The sequence below is a fragment of the Cavia porcellus genome, unplaced genomic scaffold (genome assembly GCF_034190915.1).
Source record: "Cavia porcellus strain 051 isolate PalLab524CR breed Dunkin Hartley unplaced genomic scaffold, mCavPor4.1 scaffold_26, whole genome shotgun sequence".
Lineage (NCBI taxonomy): Eukaryota > Metazoa > Chordata > Mammalia > Rodentia > Caviidae > Cavia > Cavia porcellus.
This window is the reverse complement of record NW_026947509.1, coordinates 3,647,883-3,673,279: the sequence shown is the minus strand read 5'-3', so window position 1 is coordinate 3,673,279 and position 25,397 is coordinate 3,647,883. Positions and strand designations below refer to the sequence as shown.

The window sequence follows — 25,397 nt, the reverse complement described above, 5'->3', positions numbered from 1 at the left end:
ACTATAATTTGAAGGAAGCAAAGATCTATTTGTAAATAAACTTTTTGAGTGATTTAAAAATAAATAAATCTACAAACTTTGTTTTAGGCTTGTGTTGGTGTGATGTTACTGGGCCCAACAGGTGGTGGAAAGACAACAGTCAGAAAAATTTTGGAGAAGGCATTAGTACTATTACCAGCTGTAGACATCTTCGCAGTTACAGGCAGTGAATCTCTCTCAAAGGTAAAGTCCTCTATTCAATAAATGCTTCTACATTTGTTTATATTTTCTGGGTTTTGTTTATTTTTCTAAATATATTGAAATGATTTTATCTCTTCCTTTCCAATGTGGTGTGTTATATATTTTCTTGCCTAATCCCCCAGTTAGTGCTTCCAATATAATAACTAACAGCAGTGGTGTAAAGAGAATTCTTGTTTTGTTTCTAATTTAGGGAGAAAGTTTTCAGTCTTTAATTATGGGATGTGATGTTAACTGTGGATTTTTCATAAATACCCCTATTATAGAGAGTTTTCCTTGTATTTTGACTTTTCTGAGTAGTTTTTGTTTTTGTTTTGTTTTTGGACATGAAAGGGTGTGGAAATTTGTCAAATTATTTTTCTGTAGTTCTTAATATTATGTAGTTTTTTCTTATTCTATTATTATTTGTGTTATAATTATTTTCTACCACTTTCATTCCTTTCACTCATAGGATCAATTCCATTTCATCATATATTAATTTAAGTGTTTTCTGACTCAATTGGTATCTTGGTTACTTTTCTTTCATTTCTGGGACAAAATACTTAACGCCCAGAATTAAGGAAGAAAGGGTTTATTTAGCTCACAGTTTGTGGAAGTTTCAGTCCATAATCAGCTGGCTCCACAGCAGGGTGGCATGGCACAGGGGCAGTCCTTCAAGGCAGCAGAAAACAGCAAAAGCAGCAAGAGAAAAAGCGAGAGAAGAGCAGGTCTCTTTTCCTCCCTTATACTGTAATCAGGATATCAGCCCCTAGGAAGGATTTATGTAGTACTCACACAATCTGTGTGACCTCCTCTTGAACAGGATGAAGATGTTTACAAAGTGAGTTTCTAAACTTCCCAAGTAGACACAATGTGTCAGCTATTACAGTTGGAAAGCAGTATTTGAGAATTTTTACATCTGAATTCATAAGTTGATCCCTAGTTTGCTTGTGCTATCTTAATTTGGGTTTGGTATCAAGTTAATGTAACTTCATAGAAGGTATCAGTAAATATTCCTTCCCTTTTTCAAAACTTTTGCAGAATTCATTTACTTCTGGAGTTGGATGTTCTTTATTGAAGGTTTTCCATTACTGATTCAGATTCTTTATTTGCAATAGACTGTTGAGATTTTCTGTTTCTTTGATAATTTTTATGCTTGTAGTAATTTGTCCATTTCTTACAAAATTTATTGGTATAAAGTTGTTCATAATAGTTTCTTTCTATAAGATACCAGTCATGTCCATATTTCCATTGGTGATATCATTTATTTGTCTTTTCTTTCCAGCTCAGTCTAGCTAAAAGCTTATTGATTATATTGATCTTTCAAGCAGCCATGTTTTGATATTGTTAATTTATTGTGTTTTCTGTTCTCTATTTTTAAAATCTGTTCTCTATTTCTTCTTTCTGGGGTTTGTGTATAGTGCTTTTCTTTTGTAGTTCCTTAAATTGTAAAGTTCAATTATTGATTTTAGATCTTTCGTTTATAATATAGGTGTTCACAGTTACAAGTTTTCTTCTTTTAACTTCTCTTATTGCACATCATAAATTTTGGTATATTGTGTTTTTATTTTCATCCATCTCAAAATATTATTTATATTCCTTTTTGACCCACAGGGTTTGTTGTTTAAATATTTCCAAATTTTCTAGTTCTAATGTGTTCAGTCTCTAACTTCATTTCATTGTGGTTAAAGAAGATATTATTTTAATCTTCTAAAATTTATTGACAGTTTCTTCTGACTTAACATGGTTTGTCCATGTGAATGTACATATATACATTCTCTGGTATTTTTTATAGAGATGTATTAGGTCTCGTTGTTTTGTAGTGTTAATTCAAGTCCTTTATTCACTTACTGATCTTCTGTCTGTATGTTCTATCCATTATTGAAAGTGGACAGATAAATCTCCAAGTACTAATGTAGAATTATTCATTTCCTCTCTTGAATTTTGTCAGTGCTGCTTCATATACTCTGGGGCTCTTTTATTTGGAGTGTATATGTTTATAAGTATTACATCTTCTTGATGAATTGACTCTTTATCAATATGCCATATCTTTGTTTCAACAATTTTTATCTAAAATCTGTTTTCCCTGGTACTAGTAACTACCTTACTCTCTTTTAGTTTTTATATATGAAACATTTCTAATAATCTTTTTATTTTCACATTATTTGGGAACAAGTTTGTTTCATTTCATGCTATTTGAACTGTGTGTCTAAAGTAAACTTTTTGTATGCAGCATATATTATGTTTTTGTTTTTACCAATTACACTAATCTTTTCCTTTTAAGTGATAAAGTTCATCTATTTACATAAAAAATTATTACTGATAGTCATTAAGTTTTCTATTTTTTTTCTTGTGTGCCATTTTAATGCCCTCTTCATTTATGTGTGTGTGTGTGTGTGTGTGTGTGTGTGTGTGTGTGTGTGTGTGTCTTTTTTGAGACAGGGTCTCATTATGCAGTTCAGGCTGGCCTTTGGCTCACTTTGTAGTCCAGGCTGGTCTCAAACATGCAACAGTTCTCCTGCCTCAGCCTCCTGAGTGCTGCGATTACAAGAATGCACCACCATATCTAGCTCTTTTTTGTATATTTTTAGTCATGTTGTGTGGCACTTGTTGGGCTTCTCATATGTGTATTTCATGTATTTTAATAACTGGTAAAATTTTGGCCAGTATGCATACAAATATTTTTTGCCCCTTTTCTCTTCTAGGATTCCCATATGCATAGGTTGGTATACTTTATGATATTTCTAGGTCCCTTCAACTCTGTTCGTTGTTTTTCATTCTTTGTTCTTTGCTCTTCTCAGCACTGGTAATTTCAACTGCCCTGTTTTCAAGTCTCATTAAACTCCTTCTATCTGCTCAAATCTTCTGTGAAACACCTTTGCTTTTGAGTCTATCATTGAATTTTGTTTTACTATTGCAGCCCCATGCTTTTTGTTTCCTTTTTAAAATTTTGATCCCTTTGTTTTGAAATTCCTACTTGTACTATAGATCTTCTCAGACCTGATCTGTGGTTGCTTGGTTCTTCACTGAGCCAGCTAAGTGAGGGATTAGAATGAAATGGACACCTAAGGTCTCCACTCTTTCCTGTGCATGTTATCTTGGCTGTGGCTTTCACAACTCATCCTTATAACCAGCTGCTTTTGCCTCTCTGAATTTTCCAAAGATTTTCACCCCAGTTTCTCCCTTAGTGCTTGGAGAGTATGTTGTATCTCTTGCCTTCAGGTCTGTGGTTTTCTGCAAAAGTGCCTGCCACTTTCCTGAGGTCTGTGTTAGCAGAGACAATCCCATGCTTCAACAGCAAGCCAGGCTAAACTGTTATAGAGGTCTTCCTGGGTGGGCACCAGCTCTGATCCACAGCTTCTAAGCAGACTTTGCTTCTGCTCTCTACCCACAGAGTGGCTCCAGACTCTATCTCCCAATTCAAATACCACATCCCCAGATGAGGCACAGTGAGGCTTCTTTCATCCCTTTGGAAGAACTATTTTTACTTAGACTTAAGATTTTAATAGTATGGTTAATTTTAATGAATAGTTTTACTGTTTCTTGTAAATTGCCACCTTTATAGAGAATTTTTCTTAGATGTGAAAGGCTGCTCTCAAACATTTTTTATAATATTACTACTTTAGAGCAAAAAAAGAAAAGATAATTATTCTATAGCTAATAGCTTTATAAACCACACTGGATTTTTCCCAGGTCCCAGGAAGAAGAGGAAAAGTTGATATCTGTGTTTTAAATCCAAAGTGCATTACTGTTGGTGAACTATATGGACGACTGAATCCTAACACTATGGAGTGGACCGATGGGTTATTCTCAGCAGCAATTCGAAATTATGTATATTTTGACACCACAAGGTACCCAAAGAAAGCCGTTGACCTTGGATTAAAAACAAGGTTGTTAGATTTGTCAAAAGTAAGTTTCCTATGGAATGAGTATTTTATTTGTCTAATCTGGATTATTTAATTGACTGAGCACTGACATTGAACTATCATTAGATGCTTATTATTATTAAAAGCAACTTAAAAATATGAACAGCTTTAGAAAGAGAATTTTAAAAACTGAAAATATACTGTTGAGTTTTACAATGGTCAGTAAGCTGTAAAATGAAGTTAAAGATATTTGCTTCAAAAGGAACACTAAGTGAATTAAGTCTAAATGGAGAATGGCCTAGGGATTGTGGTACTATCTCATTATCTTATCAGTTAATGAGGAAAAAAGCACTTCAGCAGAAAACTGAATAAAGTATTTGATATAAAGTTCATCAAAGAGCAAATACATATATATTGCAAATATTTGAAAAGCTGTACTTCTGTTAGTAATAAGTGATTACTGATAAAAGGTAAAATATACTTTTAAAGGATGCTACTTTAAAATAAAGGCTATAAGAAATAATTTTGTAAAATAGGAAATAAAATTTCATACTTATTAAATTGTGAAGTAGAAATTTGAATATTACTCAACATGGTTATGGCAGTAGAATCATCCTTCTCTAGCCAAAGAGTCAACTATTTGGGCAAAAACTGTGTCCGTAATGAATATGTACAGACTTATTTTGTCATTATTCCTAAACAATATAGAATAACAGCTATTTGCATAGCATTTGTATTATATTAGATAGTGCACGTGATCTAGAGATGATACATTACAAAGGATAGTGTTTGTAGGTTATGTGCAAACATTCCCTTCCAATGGGTAAGTGTCCAATCCAGAATTTGACAATATGTTTTAGTACCATATTTGTAAGTGAACTGAGAGACAACTCAAGGTTCCTGAGACTGTTCCCAGAGTCTTGGCCACCTTAGCCTTATTAGCAGTGAGGTTGGATATTTGAGATGAATGGCCAGTACTCCAGAGGTAAGTCCTCCCAGTGCAGCTAGGAAGGGTATAACTCTTAGAACAATGAGTGTAACGGGCTCTTGCTGTTGTTGAGACAAAGATGTTCAGTGTCCTGTATAATATGTTCTAATTGCTCTAGGTCAGGGTGATTAAAGGCAGTTACAACATCAGGATTGGAATCTAAGTGAATAATACCCAACTTCCCTACATTTGTAGAGATTTAAGCCCTGTATCCCCCCAAGTTGAAATTTATCTTAGGTGTTTTTAATAGAACAATTATGGAGGGAAGGGGAATGTACGAAAGTCAGAGAACTCTGTTTATAAGATTGGTTGGAGGTAGATTTTAGGGTAAACCTAACTGAGCCTTTTTTGAGGGACAGTGCTAAATGTGCTATCAAATGAATGGATTTTCCCTCTTTTTCCCCACTATTTTTTGTGGAGGGCATAGGAGAGTCCAGTGAGTGTGTCATGGCAGAAGGGGAAGTCTAGCCTTATATCTGTGTGTCATATCCAGGCAAGTAAGTCAATGCCTTCTATCATGCCTGTGATGGGAACACTTGTTAAGTCTGTTGGAGGTTTTGGAGCTCTCAGGGCCCCTCACTCTTACTTATGATCGTGTGGGTGATGGATGGGTTGAACTATTACCCAAGGTGTGAGGGCATGATCATCTGGGAGATTGTAAAACAGAACCAACAATTAGTATACTGTGAGCTCAGGGCCCCTGTCATCTGGGTGGGTGAGTTTTTATGCCACCATATTGATTCTAGAGGGTGTCTCTGTCCCACTGAAAATAGATGATGGGCCCAGATTGGGTGAGTGTGAGCATGAGAAGTTATCCCTGAGACAGAAGACAACTGAATTGGAGTCACAACAACAGTATAAATAAAAATCCACAGTAAATCCCTCTGTATTGATCATAGGTGTTTTCCTCTTTTCTGGTAGAGGACACAAAATGAGAGTTCAGAGAGTGTAGAAGCAAAACAATTCTATTTGTGTTGGGTTGAAGTTAGAAAAAGATCCCTGACTTGAACAACTATTTGTAAGTGGACAATATGTAATTATCAACTAGTGATTTCTTACTGTTTGTTTTTTCTTTGAAATTATGTATTATTTCGATCCCTTTTCTGTTTTGTTTATTCTTTCTTTAAATAAAATTTAAAAAAAACAAAAAACAAAAGAAAAAGAGCCCTGAAACCAGAGTTAATATGTAATGTCAATGAGGTCTTGTTTGGTGGATATAGAATAAAACTGAACTTCTTGAGACAAGACGTATAGGAAGTCTTGAAATTGGTATAAGGAGATAGATATCACCTATACCCACAGTAGGCAGATTTTAGCATTACTTAAATTTGTTTTGTCTTTTGAATAGAAACTTGAGGTTATCCACATGTTCACATTGTAGATGGTCTCGATGTGGCCTTGGGATGAGCTATGTTGTTGTTGTAGCTCTGAGAGGCAGTCTACAGCTTCACTCTGGAGTAATGAATGTAAGAGTTGTGTCTCATCACCTTAATTGTAGTAGGGGTGGAAAGAGTCACCATATAGGTACCTTCCCACTGGGGTTTGCTTAGGTCTTGTGTGTCTAGAGCCTTGACCAGTATTTGGATCTTAGGGCAGAAAAGAAGCTTGCTAGATGGAGTAGGCCTAGAGTCTGTTGCCTCAAGGCTGACAGAATTTGCTGGAACTGGGTTAAGGACTTCACTTGCTTCAAGGCTTTCTTGTTCGTTTTCAATGATTAAGGTGTTGTTTTTGAAGAAAGCTGTCTCATACAGAAGTTTAAAAGCAGATAGCCCAGAAACCTAGGTGTGTAATCTGGTCCATATAAGTGCCACATGTAGGAACTGGGTTTTTTTTCTCTCTCCTTCTTTCTCACAATTTTTTTTTAATTTTAAAGAGCAAGAAAAAATGGGCTGGGGATTTAGCTCAGCAGCATAAGCCCCTGCCTGGCAAGCACTAAGTTGTGAGTTTGATCTCTGGCACAGAGAGAGAGAGACAGAGAGAGAGAGAGAGAGAGAGAGAGAGAGAGAGAGAGAGAGAGAGGAGAGAGAAGAGAGACACCCAAAATTTCAAAACAAGATAATGATGGTTAACACATTGCATATTGTTATCTTTAGTCACTCAGAGTTCAAGATATCTGCATTTAATTGTCCAAACAATATTAGCACTGACTTTTTTACAATGCAAATAGTAGTATAACTATTATATATATATATATATATATATATATATATATATATATATTTCTCTCAGCTTCTCACAGTAGGGAGAAAATACGATATTTACAAATGTGAGTTGTTTTTTTTTAAAGAGGGTAAAATTAAACAGAACAAAATGTATCATAAGAAAACAATTTAAGAAACACAGATTTCAAAGCAAGACCACCAGTGATCTTCACTGTCTATCATATTATCTCTTGTTTTCTTCCAAATAGTTGTCCATATCGTCACACACAGTGAATTCATACCAAACAAAATAGTACTAAAACTGGTCAGAACAGGATGATGAAAGCTTTTTAGGTCTTCAAAACAAGACAATAGGGAAGTCAACAATGGCTGCCATAATGTCTCTCGTTCTCCTCAAAATAGCTGTCCATATCTTTATGTATGTTGAAATTAAACAAAATAAAACAGACTAATATCATTCTTGGCAGAGAATAATAGTATTGCTAGATTTTATATCATGATGCTACAGAATTAGCACTGGGTATCTTAGTGTCTCATGTTCTTCAGAGTATCTGTTCATTACATCATACATTATGTAATCTATTCTCATAATCTGTTTAGAAGTTCTACATATGCATAAATCTCTACATGTATACCTATCCTTTCTGTATTAGAGGGAAAAACAAATGAAAACAAGACAACAAAACAAATTCCTAGAAAAACATGAAATGAAAAAGACATAAAACCACAATATTAGCTGATCTACAGTAGTTACTATCATGTCTCTTGTAATTTTCAATAGACTTGTCTATATCATCAGGTATAATATAATTGAACGTAGCACTATATAGCAATATTGATAAAAACAAAACAGTGGAGGCATTAAAGGACTTCAAAAGCAGTTAGTAATCAAACATGAATGGGTATCCTATTGCATTTTGTCATCTTCAGAGTAGTTGCCTCTGCTATTAGACTTGATACTATCAAACATACCAAATTAGAATAAAATCAGTCAAGACAAAACAGCAATCTAACAAACCAGATTCAAATAAGATCAGTCATAGTAAGACAGTGTAAGTAATACAAGGCTTCAGGTTAATTTAATAGGAAATTAAGGATAGCTACGGTAGTATATCCTGCTGTTTTGGGGATAGCTGTCTGTGCCCTCAAATCTAGTACGAGTAGACAGACTAGAACAGAATAAAATCACATTAAACAGCAAAAAGACTAGTGTGGCTTTTAAATCCTGATACACTATTAACAATGTCCTCTGCTTTCCTTTTTTAGACAGTTCCGCCCCTTTCCCTTTCTCAGAATGCTTGTGTACATTATGGGTCCCACTAGCTCCTTTAGTTTTTAGATAAGGGGGCAACCCACTATCTATATAAGTGGTTCTGAACCTTTTTACCCCTGAACTTGATCTTGAGCTGTACTCCTTTACTTACTAAAGCTTCAAGGTTTCCTTCCTTCTAGCTGAGTAGTTCTCCACTGCACAAAAGTGTCATGACTTTCCAACCTATCTGCAGCTGCTGGAAGAGTTGTCCCTATTTCTTTCTGGTTCCCTGTCACATAGAACACTGTTTTCTCATCTTTGACATTAACCCTCTTTCAGGTAGATTGTATTTCCTATTCAGAGCATCTCGATGGGCCCTATCTCCTGATCTACTCTGCCTCTGTTTCTTTTTGTTAGTCTATTCAGGCATCTGTGTTAGAGATTATAGGCAACCTTCTCTGCCTCATCTCTGCTATGCTATTTTTCTGCTGTTGGTTGTCTACTTTTCTCCTTCATTCCACAGTTTGCCCTGTTCATTGAGGCTCTCTGCCACTGTCGCTGGAATCCTAGTAATTTTTTTTTCTCTCTCTAGAATGTCCTTCAGTATTTTTTGTAGAGTTGGATTGGTGGTCAAAACTCCCCCAGTTCCTCTTTGTCATGGAAACATCTTGTTTCTCCTTTAATTTTGAGTTTTTCAGGGTACATCTGTCTGGGTTGGAGGTTATTTTCTTTCAGGGCTTGGAATACTTTGCTCCAAGCTCTTCTTGATTTGATAGTTTGTGTCGAGAAGTCTGTCGTGGTTTTGATGATTTTTCTTTATAGGTGATCTGTTTCTTTTCTCTGACTGCTTTTAAGATTCTGTTCTTGTGATGAATTTCTGGAATCTTGATTATTATATATATGGGTGTACATCTGTTTTGGTTGTAGCTGGCTGGAGTTCTATATGCCTCATATATTTGAATATCATTTCCTTTTCCTATGATTAGGAAGTTTTCCTTAATTATTTCTGTGAATAGTGTTTGTATTTCCTTTGTGTTTATTCCTGCTTCTTTGCTCATGTTTTTTATTTGTAAGTTATAGATCCTCTTGTCCATCTTCTAGCCTTTGTATTATTCCTTCCTTGTTATTTTTAAAAGATCTTTCCTTTCACAATCACACATTGCAAATCTATCAAGTTTTGAAGTCTAACTTTAGTTTCTGTCAATGAATTTTGCCAGATTTCAATGGAGTTTTAAATTTCCTGGTAATCTCTTTGGCTCTGTTTCATGTATTCTAGATTTTGCTTATATTCTTCATCAAAGGTTTCTCTCCTTTTTCTGGATTTCTCCATTCTTCCATCTGTGTCTTCTTGAGAGATGCTTAGCATTTATTTTATTAATCTTTTTATATCTTGCCTCACTTGAATTAGAATTTCAGTTTTAAGTTCATCTATGAGATCCCAAAGGTATTTCTTTATGTCCACTGATGCTGTGTCCCATATTGCATGTTTGCTACCCTCAATCTCTTCTCTATTTACTTCTCCTGGACTTATTTTCCCTGGGTCAGTGGCTGGAGGCTTTTTCTTGTTTCTTTCTCTTGTCATGTTTCTGGTTTCTTTCAGACAGATGTATGGTGGAGGTCTCAGGCCCTTTCTGTATTGCTTACAGTTTTTCTGAAGCATGCTGACTAGGGGATTGCTGCCCTCTCCAGTTTACTGTTGATCTGAGAGGTGCATGCAGGGACAATGTGGGCTGGCCTCTCTCCTCTTAGCCAGTCAACCGTGAGTACCTTCAGCACATTAGTCTGTGCCGTTGTGCAGATGTCACAGGTTTGGGACAGTTTCATCCCTGGCTATTAGGTCCTGACCAGGGGCATGACCCAGCCCCTGGTCAGATCTCACCAGTTCTCTTTGAGCCAGGAGTGGCCAACTGCCGCCACTGTGGTTCCAAGTTCAGGCCCATCCTGCCCAATTCCAATATGTTGTCCATCTGGTCACCTTCTCTGCCGGACCCAATTCCTAACACTCACCATGGGTTAATGCAACTCTCTATGTTGGTTCCGTTCTCCATTGCACTGCTTCCTCCCACCAAGGGCTTTGGGCTCACCAACCCCTGATTTTGGTGCTACCCCATGACTTCAGCATGACCATGAATCGTCTGACTCCAAGGAATGCCCGGCACAGTGCGGGATCAGCTCCAGTGAGAGTACGTCTGGTTCCAGCCTTTTGTCTACATTTTTCCTTCCTTCCTTTCTTTATTTTTCTTTTTCTTTTTCCAAAGTTTCTTCTTGGGTCATGAGAATCCTTCTCCTTTCATCTGGTCTTCTCCATGGTGTTAAATTCTAGCCTCTGAGTTGTTTTTCTCAGAGAGGCTCTCTACCCTGCTACCTTTCAATCTGCCATCTTCCCAGCCATGTCCAAATGTGAGTTGTATTTATTTCATTTATGAGTATGGTCTCAAGTTACATCCATTTACCTATTAAAGTTTTAAGTTTATCTTAAGTTTATGGTTGAGTAGTACTCTGTGGTATAAAAATACCATATATTTTTTATTTGTTCTTTGGCTGATGGGCATTTAGGTTCTTTCCAAGATCTAGCTATTACAAATTATGCTGCTATAAACATGGGTGCATATATATCACTATGATGTGATATTTTTAACTCTTCTGCTTTCCTGTCCCACTTCCCAGTGTGAGTGGAGTCTAGGGCTCTAACTGACACCATGTTTCATCACGAGGATCTGGTACTGGGTTTCAACTCTGAGGTCTAGGCTTAATTCCATTTCCCTCCTGCAGGCAGGAAGTGTTTCTTTCCATTCTACCTGGTTGGAGTTGGAGAAGGAAAACTTTTTCAATCCTGCATTCTCTTTAATGTGTCTTTTTTTCCTACTGCAACAAGGCTCTTATGTTCTCTCAGCTGGATTCTTTAGTTCTAGTAAAGGTAGTTTGACATATGAAGAGCTGTTCAAATTGATGTCTCTGAGTGGGCACAATCAGTAGAACATGTTACTCAGCCTCTGTCTCTTCATATGTCTGTTGGTAATTTTTATTTGTCTGTTGATGATATTATTAAAGTAATATTTCCTAAAGAAATGTTTCTGACACCCTAAAATTTTCTACTGTCTTATGTGAAAATATGGGAAGACCGCTATGTCTAGCTCCCAATCAAAATAAAATTCCAGATAAATTAGCAATCTAAATGTAAAAATATAATATTTCAGAGCACATTTTTACAATTAAAATACTCTTAACTTAGACTGGACACCCAAATATTGTAAGAAAAAAGATGAAAGAACTGGAATGTAAATATGAAAATGTAGTTACAATGAATAAAGTCAAAGCAAACCACATTTTGGAAGAATTTGTTTACATTTATAGGTGATGAATTAATATTATAATATATAAAAAGACTTTAAAACGAGTAAGAATCTTGAACAACAAAATAAGGAAATGAGGAAAAACTGTACACACAGATACTATTGAGCTGATAGAACAAACATAAATTACCAACAGACATATGAAAAGATCCCCAGGCTCACTATTACAGAAGTAAAAATTATGACAATAAGAAGCATTTTTGTCTCACCAGATCTTCAAAATCTGAGAATTTAGATAGTGAACGTATTTAGTATTAACAAGGATGACAAAACATTCATTCTTACACCTTGTTGGTAGGATTGTCATTGCCACAAACCTTTGGGAAGAAACTTAATAAAGTGTATTTTAATAAATGTATTTTAAACTTAATAAAATGTATGTATATATATGTCCATCTAGAGGAGGAAAAGAACTAAGGCATAATAACTTATGTCCGAGAATGATTATTTGATTATTTCAGACTTTTATAATGGGAGTGGTAGTAAATGTATCCAGGTGCTTGCTGACCTTCTGACAAGGCCAGTGATCACCAGCAGCTGATCCAACCTTTCAAACCCTGCAAGGGCACTGACATATCTCTAATGCTTGGCCTTCTCCCTACCCCTCTTGGTGGTAAAGAAAGCCACTGCCAGCCAGCTGCTGACATGCCAGTCACCTCTGTTGGGAAATGAATAACTAAGTCCTTTCTCAGATAATTAGGAATTAGCCACATGCATAAATAAGAATTTTTCAAAGGTGGATGTGAGAACTTTATTATAACAACCTGGGGTGCATATTAAATAGAAATTCCTGAGCTTCCTTCCAAATCTCTTCAAGTAGAATCTCCAAAGATGAAGTCTTAAAATATGCAATTTAATAAACTCTAGGTAATTCTTATGTACTGTAAAATTTGAGAATTGATAGTATAGAAGGTTTGGAAATATATTACAAAATGTCAGTGGTGGTTTTTTATAACTAGTAGAAATTCTAAGAACTTTTTCTGTCTTCCTTATGCTATGTTGTGATGTTTGAACATTATACAACCATGTACCATCTTTGCAGGAGGAAAAACTGACATGAAGTAGCTTTCCAAAAAGAAATACGTTGTAAGTAATTATGAGTGAGTTATACCAGTTGTGTGCTGGCTTTTTCAGTAGCAGAACCTTCTACTATTCATATTTTTATCCCTCAAGAAAGCATATTAAATATCATTTATTGTGGTTGGAAGATGTTTCAAAAAATTTAAATTGTATTGATTACATATCTTAGGCTTTCCAACTTGATGCCTCTGATACAGCAGATATTGATGAAAGTATTTTTGTGAAGGAGGCAGAGAAAGATGTTAAAATTCCAGAAAATCATAGTAAGTATTATTACTAAATTCAAAAAAGTGGATTGATTAATATAGAAGACAAACTTTGAACCGAATGAGCTATATCTATAAATACACTTTTTCATTAGTGATAGTTAATCTTTTCTCATGTTTTTGTTTAAAATTTGTACATGTTATCTATTATAGTATAAACTATGTTATTTGATATATAAGTACTAGGATTTAAATAGCTTTTTACTTTATAAATGTCCATCAGTTTCTCATGAGACCTATTAGATAGAAATAAATGATGACTTAAGAAGCAGCAGTGGCAGCCTGCAATCACGTTGTTGCTGATGTGAGACTCCATGTCATATGTACATTCCCTGGTCAAATTCTGCAGGCTTATCAGAAATGAAATGCATACTGATAGATTCCAGACACTTTGTTACATGCCAGAGGACAGAATGCATGTATGACAAGGTCTCTGTTCCAAAACTGCTGCTGCTTTCCCTGCTCTGGTTGAAACTCTTGTGATTACATCCACTGGTAGTACATTATGATCCAGACTTTAACAGAGACTTCCTGCTACTTCTATGTCCCTGGATTTTTGTATGCTCTTTTGGAGGGAGTACGATGATTGGGCATATAAGTGTTCTTTACACAGTTTTAGGACAATCCCTAGTCAGCCCAAACTCATCTTCCTAGTGGCAGTTACATAGATCCTAGCTCTGTTCTTGGACTCTGCTGGAATACGTGAATATCTTTTTAGGTGGCTAGCTATTTCCTATGTGTGTACCAACTTACTCACATTTCCCCAATCCTAATCAGTAGATTTTCTAAAATGATAGATCACAATGGTGAGTGTACAATGTGTGTTTAATAAATATTAGTATTGTCTAAATATTAGACCCTGACCCCAAATTCATATACTGAAATTTTAATTCTCAACTTAATACTATTAGTAGATAATACTTTGGGGAAGTGATTAGGTCATGAGGGCTTTGCCCTTATGAATAGGATTAGTGCTGTTTTAGTAAAAGAAGTGCAACAGAGGCTTGCCACCCCTTCCATCGTGTAAGGACCCTTTATGCCCCAGGGTGGCCCTTACTAGATCCTGAGCTTTTCATCACCTTGATCCAAACATGTGAGAGAAGAAATTCTATTGTTTGAAGATATCTTCAGTCTAAGATATTTTGTCAAAATACTAAACAAACTAAAATCATGTGGAATGAGAAGTAAACAGGTTCCAAGTGTGATAGACTCTTTAAACATTGTCTATTTGATTCTTCTTCAAAGAATTGCCGAGGACATCATGTCTAAAAATAATTCATATGTGGAGGAGAAGACTCACAAATATTATTATGAAACAGATAAATTCATAAAACTTTTCTTATCTAAATGCCAAGAGTTATTTATTCAGTTCAACTAAAAATGTCTAAACAGTGCTTAAAGAGTTATAAGTATATAGTATGTGTATTTATTTACTTTTAATAAATACTAGAAACTATATATAAACATTCATTATAGTGTTGTCTAGGGTATCTCTTTCATCTCAGAAAATATTCCATAAATAGAGTAGAAAATTTCTAGGATTGTAATGAAGAAGTTTGAGTTTATACTCATTTACATTAAAATACTTTTCTCTGCAGATTTTGACTGGCAGTGGATTATCTTAGATGGTCCAGTGGACGCCTTGTGGGTAGATAATCTAAACTCTGTGTTAGATGACAACAGAACCCTGTGCCTAGGAAACAGTGAGAGAATAGCACTAACTAACAAAGTACGGGTAATTTTTGAAGTGGATAGCCTCACCCAGGCCAGTCCTGCTACTGTCAGCCGGTGTGCGATTGTGTATATGGTGAGTTTCAAAACTAAATTTTTTTAACAAAGAGAAGTTGTTTAGGATAGTAGTACTAGCCATGACATACAGCACTGTAATGTTTATTTTCTTTTTACCCCTAGCAGTATTTCCAGTAGTTCAGGAGCTTTATATTCCCAAAGCCTCACAAACTAGTCCTGGATGTGGATATAATTACTCCTTATAGTAACACTTAGTTCAGCAATTGTACTGTCCATGTTTCCATGATTGCAAGAAGCGCTTTCAGTTAGACATGCTGGTGTGCAATATTTTTCCAATAGAGAAAAGATTTAAAATAGAGAAAAGAGACATCCAACACTTTCCTGACTGTAGGAATCTTGGAACCAAGACAGCGATGAGTGGAGAGAAGATACTGCAGAAATAAGCATTTTCCATATCTGAGATTAAGCATTAACCATGATTCACCGTAGACTCTTACCTACTTACCCGAATATAAGAATAAGACCAAGAAGTAGAGATGTCTTCATAGAGACAACTTCCTCACACATATGCCAACAGTTCCAAACCTCACACACATATACCCTCTCTAAGCACCTACCCTTTTCCAAGTCCATAGCTAAAAAATCACAAGTTGTCCTGGAGAGTGGTAACTCCTTGAGCCATTTTTTTCTTTTTCCCTTTAATGGATCATAATTCTAAGTCATATTTTGACGGGGGCTGTGGTAAAGTAAAAAGATACAAAGTAGGACCCCATATTTGTGTTTACATAAGATTTTCTTGTGCTTTATATTTCTAGGATCCTGTTGATCTTGGATGGGAGCCTTATGTTAAGTCATGGCTTTTGAAAACGTCTAAAATAATAAGTCAATCAGGAGTGGATTGTCTTGAATTCATGATTAAAAATAGTGTCACCAGTGGGCTACAATTTATAAAGAAGCATGAGAAATTTCTGGCTTATCCTATCCAGGACATAACGATCATCATAACCCTCTGCAGAATTCTTGATGCCTTCTTTGAATTTATGAGTAAATATGGAGGCTTTGGAAAAAGTGAGTTTTTTCCCCTGTGTCATATTAATGATACTATATCTTAAATAGTCAACAGCAATTTATCACCTTCTATTAGATTTTCTAAAAGAAAATAAAAGAAGGTCAGGGATTTTGTGACTATTTGAATCAACTGTAGGCACACATATAAACTCAACACTCTTTATAGCAGACTACATCAACAAAAGTATGAATATTATAAATGTTAAATAGTTGCAAGAAAATGCATGTTAAAACCTTAGATGTCTCTGTTAAAGAAATTAGTGTTTTTAAAGAAATTAGTGTGTTTAAAGGATTCTTTAGGTTAGAAGTAATAAAAGCCATTTGAAATGCCAGGTTTAAGCTATAATCGTGAAAGACATAAGGATGGAAAGCAGTAAAACACAAGGGAGAGACAAACAGATTTAAAAACCAGTATAGGATGGTATTCAGAGACTTAGGCTCTGGAATCCGGATAATGGTTCTATGAAATTCCTGGTAAAGTGGCAAATTAGCATAAGCTCCTAGCTCTCTCCTAAACCCAGTTTTGGACTCAACAAGTTAATATAAAAATTGTGAGAAATTTCTGAGGTGCCTTAAGCCAGACCCAAATGAAGGAAATGGCATCCCTGAACAGAAGAGCTGAAGTCGTGCATGGAGACAAAGTGGGCAATTGGAGGCTCCTCACACTCACCTCGTCCAGGCTCTGAGAGAGCCGCAGTTCTTCCCTGTCCAGTTGGCACACTAGAGCACAGCAAGGGCCATTGACAAAACCCCACATGGCAAAGAGCCTCACCAGGGTAAGGAGCAGGTAAGAATAATTTCCTCGTGCTGCCAAACCCCTTCAGACCTTAAGGCCTATATGAAGTCCTGTGCAGTGAAGACTGTGTGTCCCTCCCAGATGCACACAAGGCAGCTTGCCAGAGCTTCAAGGCAGGAAATGAACTCTGAAAACAAAGCAAGAGATAGTTAAACAGGTAAATATGCTAGAGGTCAGGAGTAAAATAACTGTTAAAATAAAGAACACAGTAAATGGGTGGAAAGTTGGATTGGCTTCCCCAATAGCACAGCAGAGAGATGGAGCCATTCAGGAACTCTTTCAGAGTGTGTCTCAAAGGGCTGGAAATAAAATGTTATATGTACTAAATATGTTCACTTAGTAGTACACAAATGCATGTGTGAAAGGTAAATAAAAGTCAGAAGATTAGCATTTGTATAACAACTTTAGAAAGAAAATTTTGAGATAATGTATTCAAGAAATAATTCCCAAGCTTTCATCAAATTAGGTACAATCCTAAAACTGAATAAGATCCTAGGGTATTAAGAGGTAGAACGTAAAACCCCACACCTAGAAATGTTACATTGACCTATTATTCCACAACCCTTGAACTCTCTGTCAGTTTGGCTGTAAGTTTTTTCTGTTTCTTTTTTTTTCTGTACTTCAGACTCGACAATTTCTATTACCTTCAAGTCACTCATTCTTTCCTCTGTTGTTGTAGGCCATCAGACGTGTTCTAATTCTGATACTTTGATTTTATTTCTATCATTTCTATTTAACTTGCTTATAGTTTTCATTTCTCTTAAAATTTGGCATTTTCAAGAATGCAATGTGCAGATGTTCCTCAATTTTCAATAGGCTTATGTATTGAAATAAATATGCATTGAAATAAATATTGAAATATTTTAGGCCGAGATACATTAAATTCCCTTCACCTAGCCTACTGTAAGCATGCTCAGAACACTCCACCTGCAGTGTGGGAAACACAAAGGGTATTTTATAGTAGTGCTGAATGTCTCATGTAATTTATAGGTTACTGTACTGAAAGGGAAAAATAGAATTTCTCTGCCCCGTCCAGTTGGCACAGTAGAGCACAGCAAGGGGAAGTGACAAAGCACTTTGTGCACTGTATGCAAAACATTTTTGTGCTGTAATATGGCTGAATTGAGTTGTACTATCATTAACTGTAATGTTAACTGTACTTTTGAACTTAATTCCTGCTATTTAACTGAAAAGTTGTATCTTTTGACCAACATCACTCTAACATTCTCCTCACCCAACAACCTAGCTCCAGTCATCACAATTCTTCCCTCCTCTTGTATGAATGAACTAGTTTGGGGTTCAGTGTATGAATGAAATCATGTCCTTTTGTGCCTGGCTTACTGTGTTACCTATACTATCCTCCAGGTAAGTCCATGTGTTATATCACAGGTGACAGAATGTTCTTTCCTCATGGCTGAATAGTATATCCGTGTGTGTGTGTGTGTGTGCGTGTGTGTGTGTGTGGGTGGGTGGGTGTGGGTGTGTGCATGCAGCATTTTCATCTGTTCATTCACTGGCAGTTCCGAGATTGATCCACACATGGCTGTGGTGAATGATGCTGCAGTGAACATGAGCGGGCAGCCATCTCTTCAGAACACTAATTTAATTTCCTGTGCATGTGTACCCAGAGTGAGAGTGCTAAATCTTATAGTAGTTCCATTTGTAGGAACCACTACCCTGCCTTCTGCTGTGAGACATCTGTGTCTTCTACCGGATTGCTTAGTAGTGGAAGGAAGGGCTAAGACAATTTTGACTTGGATTTGGCTTTGATTGTTACCATAGTGTCTTCAGTTGCCACAGACTTTCCTGGAGCACATGGCTTTTGCTGGCTACATGATGTGAGGCTGAGGTGGGAGTAGGAGAATCTCTAGTTCCCGTGCTCTGGGCTCACTGTAAAGAAAACTGTGCACCTAAGCCTCAGGTATGGAATTTATCAGCAAGGAGACCATGTGTTATGACTCAATATCTAAGCTTAATAAAACAATTCTAAAAGAATTAGAGAGCCAACTGGAAAATAATAGATTAGAATAAGATTTCTCAATATCAGTACTCATTCAAGAAGGTAAATACTTCAAAATGTTTTACACTTAACTAAAATATTATTTAAATATGAGAAGTATACTAACGTATCCTTAGATACTAAAGCTGAAGAAATTTAACACAAACTACCCTCAGAAAACACTTTTGGTGAGAAACCATGTTATTATTACAAGAAATAAATCAAGGAGAATCAGGAGACAGGCAAGTTAAGTGTGGTTAACTAATTTAGTAAAACAAGACTATGACATAGCAAAGAACATTTCTCAGAAGTGTATACATTCATCAAAATCCATAACTAAAATTCTAAATGATTCCAACAAAAAGGGGAAGAAAGGAGAGGGGCGGCAGTTCTAAGAAGACTGAGAGAAAACTACCACCATGCTGTTCCAGCAAAGAAACAGAAGTGATGTTTAGAAGGTGATGGAGAAGTACAAGCAAATGTGTGGGTCTTAACGATGTTAGGGTGACACAATAACAGTGTAACACATAGCTCTTACATATGCAGGGGAATGTTGGGGTTTCTCCAACAGAAAACAGAAGAAGCTAATGAAAGAGAAATTTGAACAACTAAAGAACCAGAAAATGAATCCAGCATGAACAATAGCTACAATAAATATAAATGAATTAAATTATCTCCTCATTTAAAAGATATGAACGATCCAATTCAATTTTAAAACAAAAATCTACTGATTTATTTTATACTAGCATTATCCTTAAAGCAAAGGACACAACATGGAGAAGCCCCTTTGGCAAACAGTTTGGAAATAAGTCAGTAATATTTTATAATCACCTGTTGTGACCTGGCAATCTCACTCTGGAAACACATACTCAAGAGAAGGGCAAACACAAGTCCAAAAAAAACCCTGTACATTTATAGCAGCATTATTCACAGTAGCCAAAAGGTGGAAATAACCCCAACGTCTACTGTCTGTGTAAACAAAGTGTAGCATATCCATAGTGAAAACTCTACATCTGGTGAGGGAAGCTAGTCACAAAAGTCTGTGTATTACATTATTCTATTTATAGTACATGTCCAGAATAAGCAAATCTATAGAGACAAAGTACATTAGTGCTTGTCAGGGGCTGAAGGAAGGAGAAAAGTTATTATTTATGGATATGAGATTTTTTCTTAACATGATGAAAATATTTTAAAATTAGCAGTGATGAAAAAAATTAGCAGTGATGTTTGTACTTTTGTAAATATACCAGAAAATACTGAAATACTTTAAGAGGGTGAATTGTATGGTATTACAAATTATGTGTCTATAAAACTGTTATGACAAAAATTGATATGGAATGGGTAAAATAAAGAATTGAAAAAGCATAACACAATGTAAACATGAATGAAAAGGAAGCTGTATTACCAACTTTAGTATCAGTCAGATTTTATTTTAAGGTAAAAGTCATGTTAAGCAATAAGAGTAGTTGTTACTTAGAAAAATAATATAGTGATTATTTTTGTAGATATACACACTTCATAGAGGAGGGGCGAAAAAACAGAGACAGACTATATAAAGAAACAATTGACAGAGGAACTACCGTTTCCTCTCCCTTGGTACGTGATGTTGTATTTGAGTTACTATCTTAGCAGGCAAGGGAGGCAGTTTCAGAGACTTCCATTATAGCCTTTCACATTGTGATAGCTCTTATCTCATAGGGTAAGGGCCCAATATTGCTTGATTATTAAGTATGTCAGACCCTATTAAGTATTTGGGGATCAGGAAAGCAGCCAGCAGGTGAGGTTCCAGTGGGTTCTGTTAAGCTGAAGTTTGTTCAGAATTCCATATCCCCTTTTGAAGGGCAAGATGATGTCCTACATCCAACAATTCTAAAACTGAATATTCCTATTTCCTAGGGTGAGTTGCTCAAGTAAATGGCTGAGACTTTCCCCAGAGAAAGATCAGTATAAAAACTTCTCATGGTATTGCAGAGGGTCACAACTTCTTCAATGGGTTCTGGGCCTGAAACCTAGTTAGGCCTGGAGATGAGGGATGTGGCATTTACTGGAACAACTTCCCTTGACTTCCTGTTCACTTAACCTTGATTTCTCCTTGTGATACAAGATATGAACCTTGTTGCTTCCCCATACATTTTAACCTGGGAATGCTAATATTTCATTAAGCCTCTTGAGCACTTTGAGAATCACCTTTTTCATTCTCCTCTGGCTGTATCCTGCTGGTTTCTGGAGGTTAAGAGCCACTCTGGGCCATGATGGTCTCAGGGCCCTGCAGTTAACATCACTGTCAGTGAACCTTGTTCAGCCATGGTTTTCCTTCTTGTCAGCTGTGGGTGAGAGAGCCACCCTTTCTGCAGAGAGTTTAGAGAAGTCTGGACTGAAAATCTGGAGCATTATTTGCTCCAATGCTTCTATTTTAAGTGCTGGGTAACTTGTTTAATTTTCCCTATAGCTCAACTTCCCTCCTGGTCTTGCTGAGTCTCTTTGCCCTTCAACTGCAGGAGCTCCCTGGGATCCTTCGAAGAGGGGCTGCTGAAGTCTAACTAGAGCACCCATCTGCTTATTATAATGATATTTTATAAGTTCAATTTCTAGTAGTTTATTGTCAGTGTTTAAAAATAGTTGATAGTTGTATATTGATTTATATCTGTTAGATTAACTTGTTAGCTCTACTAAACATTTTTGTAATTTAAATCATTAGTGTCACCAAACTTCACACTTAAAATGATTAAAATGATAAGTTACATTTTTATCATAGTAAAAAATGGTTACTCCTCCAAATTTTTCAAGACTTTCTGTAACCTCCAGATATCCTGTACCATTTCTGTGTCCCACAATGAGTTGTGCTGAGAATTTGAAATAAATTGGCTGGGGATAAAGTTAGAGGACAGGTATAGAAGTTATGTAAGTAACTTTTATACACATGTTAAAATTTCCAATATGTTCTTAAAGAAATATTTAATCTGATAATAATGACAAGAAAATTGTTTGAAAACAGGATAAATTATCTAATAAGCAAAGAATTTTGTGATATAAAACACATTCATGGCTGAAATGTGCCAAAATATAAACTTTCACAGAACGAAATTGAAGGTGCATTCTTGATATGTATTGCCAAATATCTCACCCAAAAAAGGTGAGATTTAGCACTGTATGTCAAGAATATTAGTATATTCTGCCTTCAGACATCTTATTTTAGAAATTTGTTATAAAGAAACACTCAGAGGCATATGTACAAGGATATTTACATATGTCAGAGTTATTTTACAATCACAAAAAACAATAATATACATTCTAATAGTGGGAGAATGGCTTAATAAACGATAATGCAGCAACATCATGTTTCTAGGGATTTGCAATGACGAGACAGGCTAAAACAAAAAAAGCAGGGCAGAAACACCAGCCTCTTCAATTTTTATTTATATTTTTGAAAATATATTTATATAATTTGTAAGTCCTTATATATCAGACCATAAAGAAATGCATTAACATTTAAATGATTGTTTTCTGTGGGTGGTAGAATTGTGAGTGGTTTTTTCTTCTGTATTTTTTTGGTATTTCCTAACTCTTCTTTAAGAAGTATATTTTAATATTAAGAAAACAGATATTCCCAGGAATGCAGGGATGGTTCAGCATACACAAATCAATAAATGTAAGACACAGCATCAACAGAGACAAAGACAAAAACCCCATGATCATCTCAGTAGATGCAGAAAAACTTTTGATAATTTCCAACACTTGTTCATAATAAAAAACCTATAGAAAATCAGAATACATGATATCTACCCTCAATCTGATAAAAGCCATCTATGACAAACCAACATCCTACTAACTGGACAAAAACTGAAAGCTTTCACTCTAAAATCATGAACAAGACAAGGATGTCCATTATCACCACTCCTATTCAATATAGTTCTGGGACCATTAGCCAGAGCAATTAGATAAAAGAGATAAATAAAAGGAGGAAGGAATGGAAAGTAAGACTATTTGCAGATGACATGATACTCTACATAGAAGACTTTAAAACTCCATCAAAAGACTACTAGAGTTAATAAGAAAATTCAGCAGTGTAGCTGGATACAAAGTCAACATCCAAAAATCAATAGCAATCCTGTACACAAAACAAACTCTCTGAGAGAAAAATTAGGGAAACCACACCCTTCACAGTACCATCCAGAAAAAAAAAAAAAGAAATACTTAGGAATCAACCTAACAAAGAATATAAAAGACTTGCACATTGAGAACTATAGTCTAAAAAAGGAGATTGAAGAGAATGTCAGAAAATGGAAAGATACCCTTTGTCTTGAATAGGAAGAACGAATATAGTAAAAGTGACCATACTCCCAAACTGTTATACAGATGTAATACAATCCCAATCAAATACCATTAACTACCTCACAGATCTAGATAAAATATTCCTAAAATTCATTTGGAAATAGAAGAGACCTAGAATAGCAGTGGCAATCCTGGGAAATAAAGGCAAGGAAGAAGGCATCAAAATCCCTGACTTGAAACTATACTACAAAGCTACTGTGATAATATTAGCATGGTACTGGCAAAAAAACAGACCTGAGGATCAGTGGAACAGATTAGAAGATGAAGGCACAACTACAAAGACACTCAGCCTCCTTATCTTTGACAAAGGGGCCAAACATATTCACTAGAAGAAAGACAGCCTCTTTAATAAATGATGCTACAAAAACTGGCTTTCCACATGCAGAAGACTAAAACTAGACCCATGTCTATCATTATGCACTAAACTAAAGTCAAAATGGATCAAAGATCTAAATATTAAAAATAGAAACACTAAATCTACTGGAAGACAAGATAGGTAGAAATCATGAAGACATGAAAGTAGGCAAAGGATTCATGAACAAAATGCAAAACAACTGAGATCTCATCTTATTAAAGAGTTTTTGTGCTTCAAAAGAAATCACCAAGAGTGAGAAAAAAACCTACAGAATGGAAAAAAATTTTAATCTGCTGTTCCTCAGATAAAGAACTTATATCTAGAACATATAAAGAACTGAAAAAAATCAGACCCCCAAATTCAAAGACCCACTCCAAAAATGAACATCTGAGATGAATACACAGCTCTCAGATGAAGAACTACAAATGGCAAATGAATACATGAAGACGTTCAACATCACTGGTCATTCAAGAAGTGCAAATTAAAACAACATGAGATTCCATCTCACTCCAGAAAGGATGGCTGCCATCAAGACATCAACTGATAAAGAATGTTGGTGGGGCTGTAGGAAAAGCTGTTGGTGGGAGTGTAGTCTAGTCCAACAACTGTGGAAACCAGTGTGGGGATTCCTCAAAAACCTAGGATTGGAAGTCCCATTCAATCTAGCTATTTTCCTTCTGGGTATTTTCCCAGAAAAATTGAAAATGTCATGCCACAGCAATATATGAGCACCCACATTTGTAGGAGAGCTATTTGTAATAGCTACAGCTTGCAAACAACCCAAATGCCCATCAACCACAGAATGGATAAAAAAGTAGTATTTTTATAATGGAATATTACTCAGCTATGAAGAAGGATAATCTTGATGCTTTTATAGGTAAATGGAGGCAACTTGAGACCATACTCATAAGTGAAATAAACTCACATTAATAAAAATTGTATTCTCTCCCTAGTGTAAAAAAACTGAAAAAGTAATAAGATCTAGAATGTACAATAGATATTGTGACAATAAAAGGGAAAGAAAGTGCTCAAAAGGAAAAAACAACTGAGATAGGGAAAAGAAGAAAAGAAAAGATTTCATGTATATATGTGTACATATTTGTGTGTATGTATGATATATATATATATATATACACAAGATAACTATGCTACTAATCTTTGTTAGTTCATCAGAAAGAACAGTTTGTGCTTTCATTATTTGATTGTTTGATTAATTTTTATGCCTAAATCTTGTAACCTGTGCAACTATTTCTAAGACAACAATATGCAATGTATTAACTAGTGTTAATTTCCTACTATTTTGTTTTTCAAATTCTGAATCATTTCGATCATCTTTTCTGTTTTGCTTTTTGAAATAAAAAAGAAAACAAATATTGGGAAAAATATGCTAAGAAAAGAAAAAAATACTAATTTACTATGTGTGGTGCTCTGCAAAATGGGTGGCTCTTCTATCTGTTGCTAATTGTGCAAAAATACTTGTTCCTTTTTAAGGTGGTGATTTGAATAACGCTTTAAGTAAGAAAGCAAGTTCTGTGGAAGATTCTGTCAAATCGAAGATCACAGAGAACAGGTCAGTGATGTTCCTTTAAGCAATACACTTTGGTACTTACTTGGTGCCAGGCCTTGAGATGCTGACAGGATCTCATGTCAGTAAACCTAGAACTCTCCTTATCAACAAATTACTGTACACTTCATGTATTTTATTCCAATGTGGAGTCCTCTGTACAGATAATGCAAAAGTGCCCAATTTCTATGCTGTTTTAAAGCAGTGGGCATTACATGAATACATTTGTCCAGCCTCTATGCATATTTGGTAAAGGAATAAAGTTGATATGAATTTTCTCTGTCCTTGGCATGCACTAGAAATCCCAGATAAAAGCATGTGAATGTACTGTGTGTGAGTAGTTCTACTAAA

The 25,397-nt window shown here is 35.6% G+C and overlaps 1 protein-coding gene across 1 annotated transcript in view; it reads left to right on the top strand.

Moving 5' to 3' along the window:
- The window catches only part of Dnah14 (dynein axonemal heavy chain 14), a 345,721-nt gene that overhangs the window by 168,144 nt on the left and 152,180 nt on the right, over positions 1 to 25,397 (top strand). Inside the window, exons 36-41 of the mRNA XM_063237535.1 lie at positions 88 to 222; positions 3,910 to 4,125; positions 13,087 to 13,180; positions 14,782 to 14,990; positions 15,748 to 16,000; positions 24,974 to 25,052. Coding sequence (XP_063093605.1) covers positions 88 to 222; positions 3,910 to 4,125; positions 13,087 to 13,180; positions 14,782 to 14,990; positions 15,748 to 16,000; positions 24,974 to 25,052 — 986 coding nt within the window. The remainder of the gene's footprint in view (positions 1 to 87; positions 223 to 3,909; positions 4,126 to 13,086; positions 13,181 to 14,781; positions 14,991 to 15,747; positions 16,001 to 24,973; positions 25,053 to 25,397) is intronic.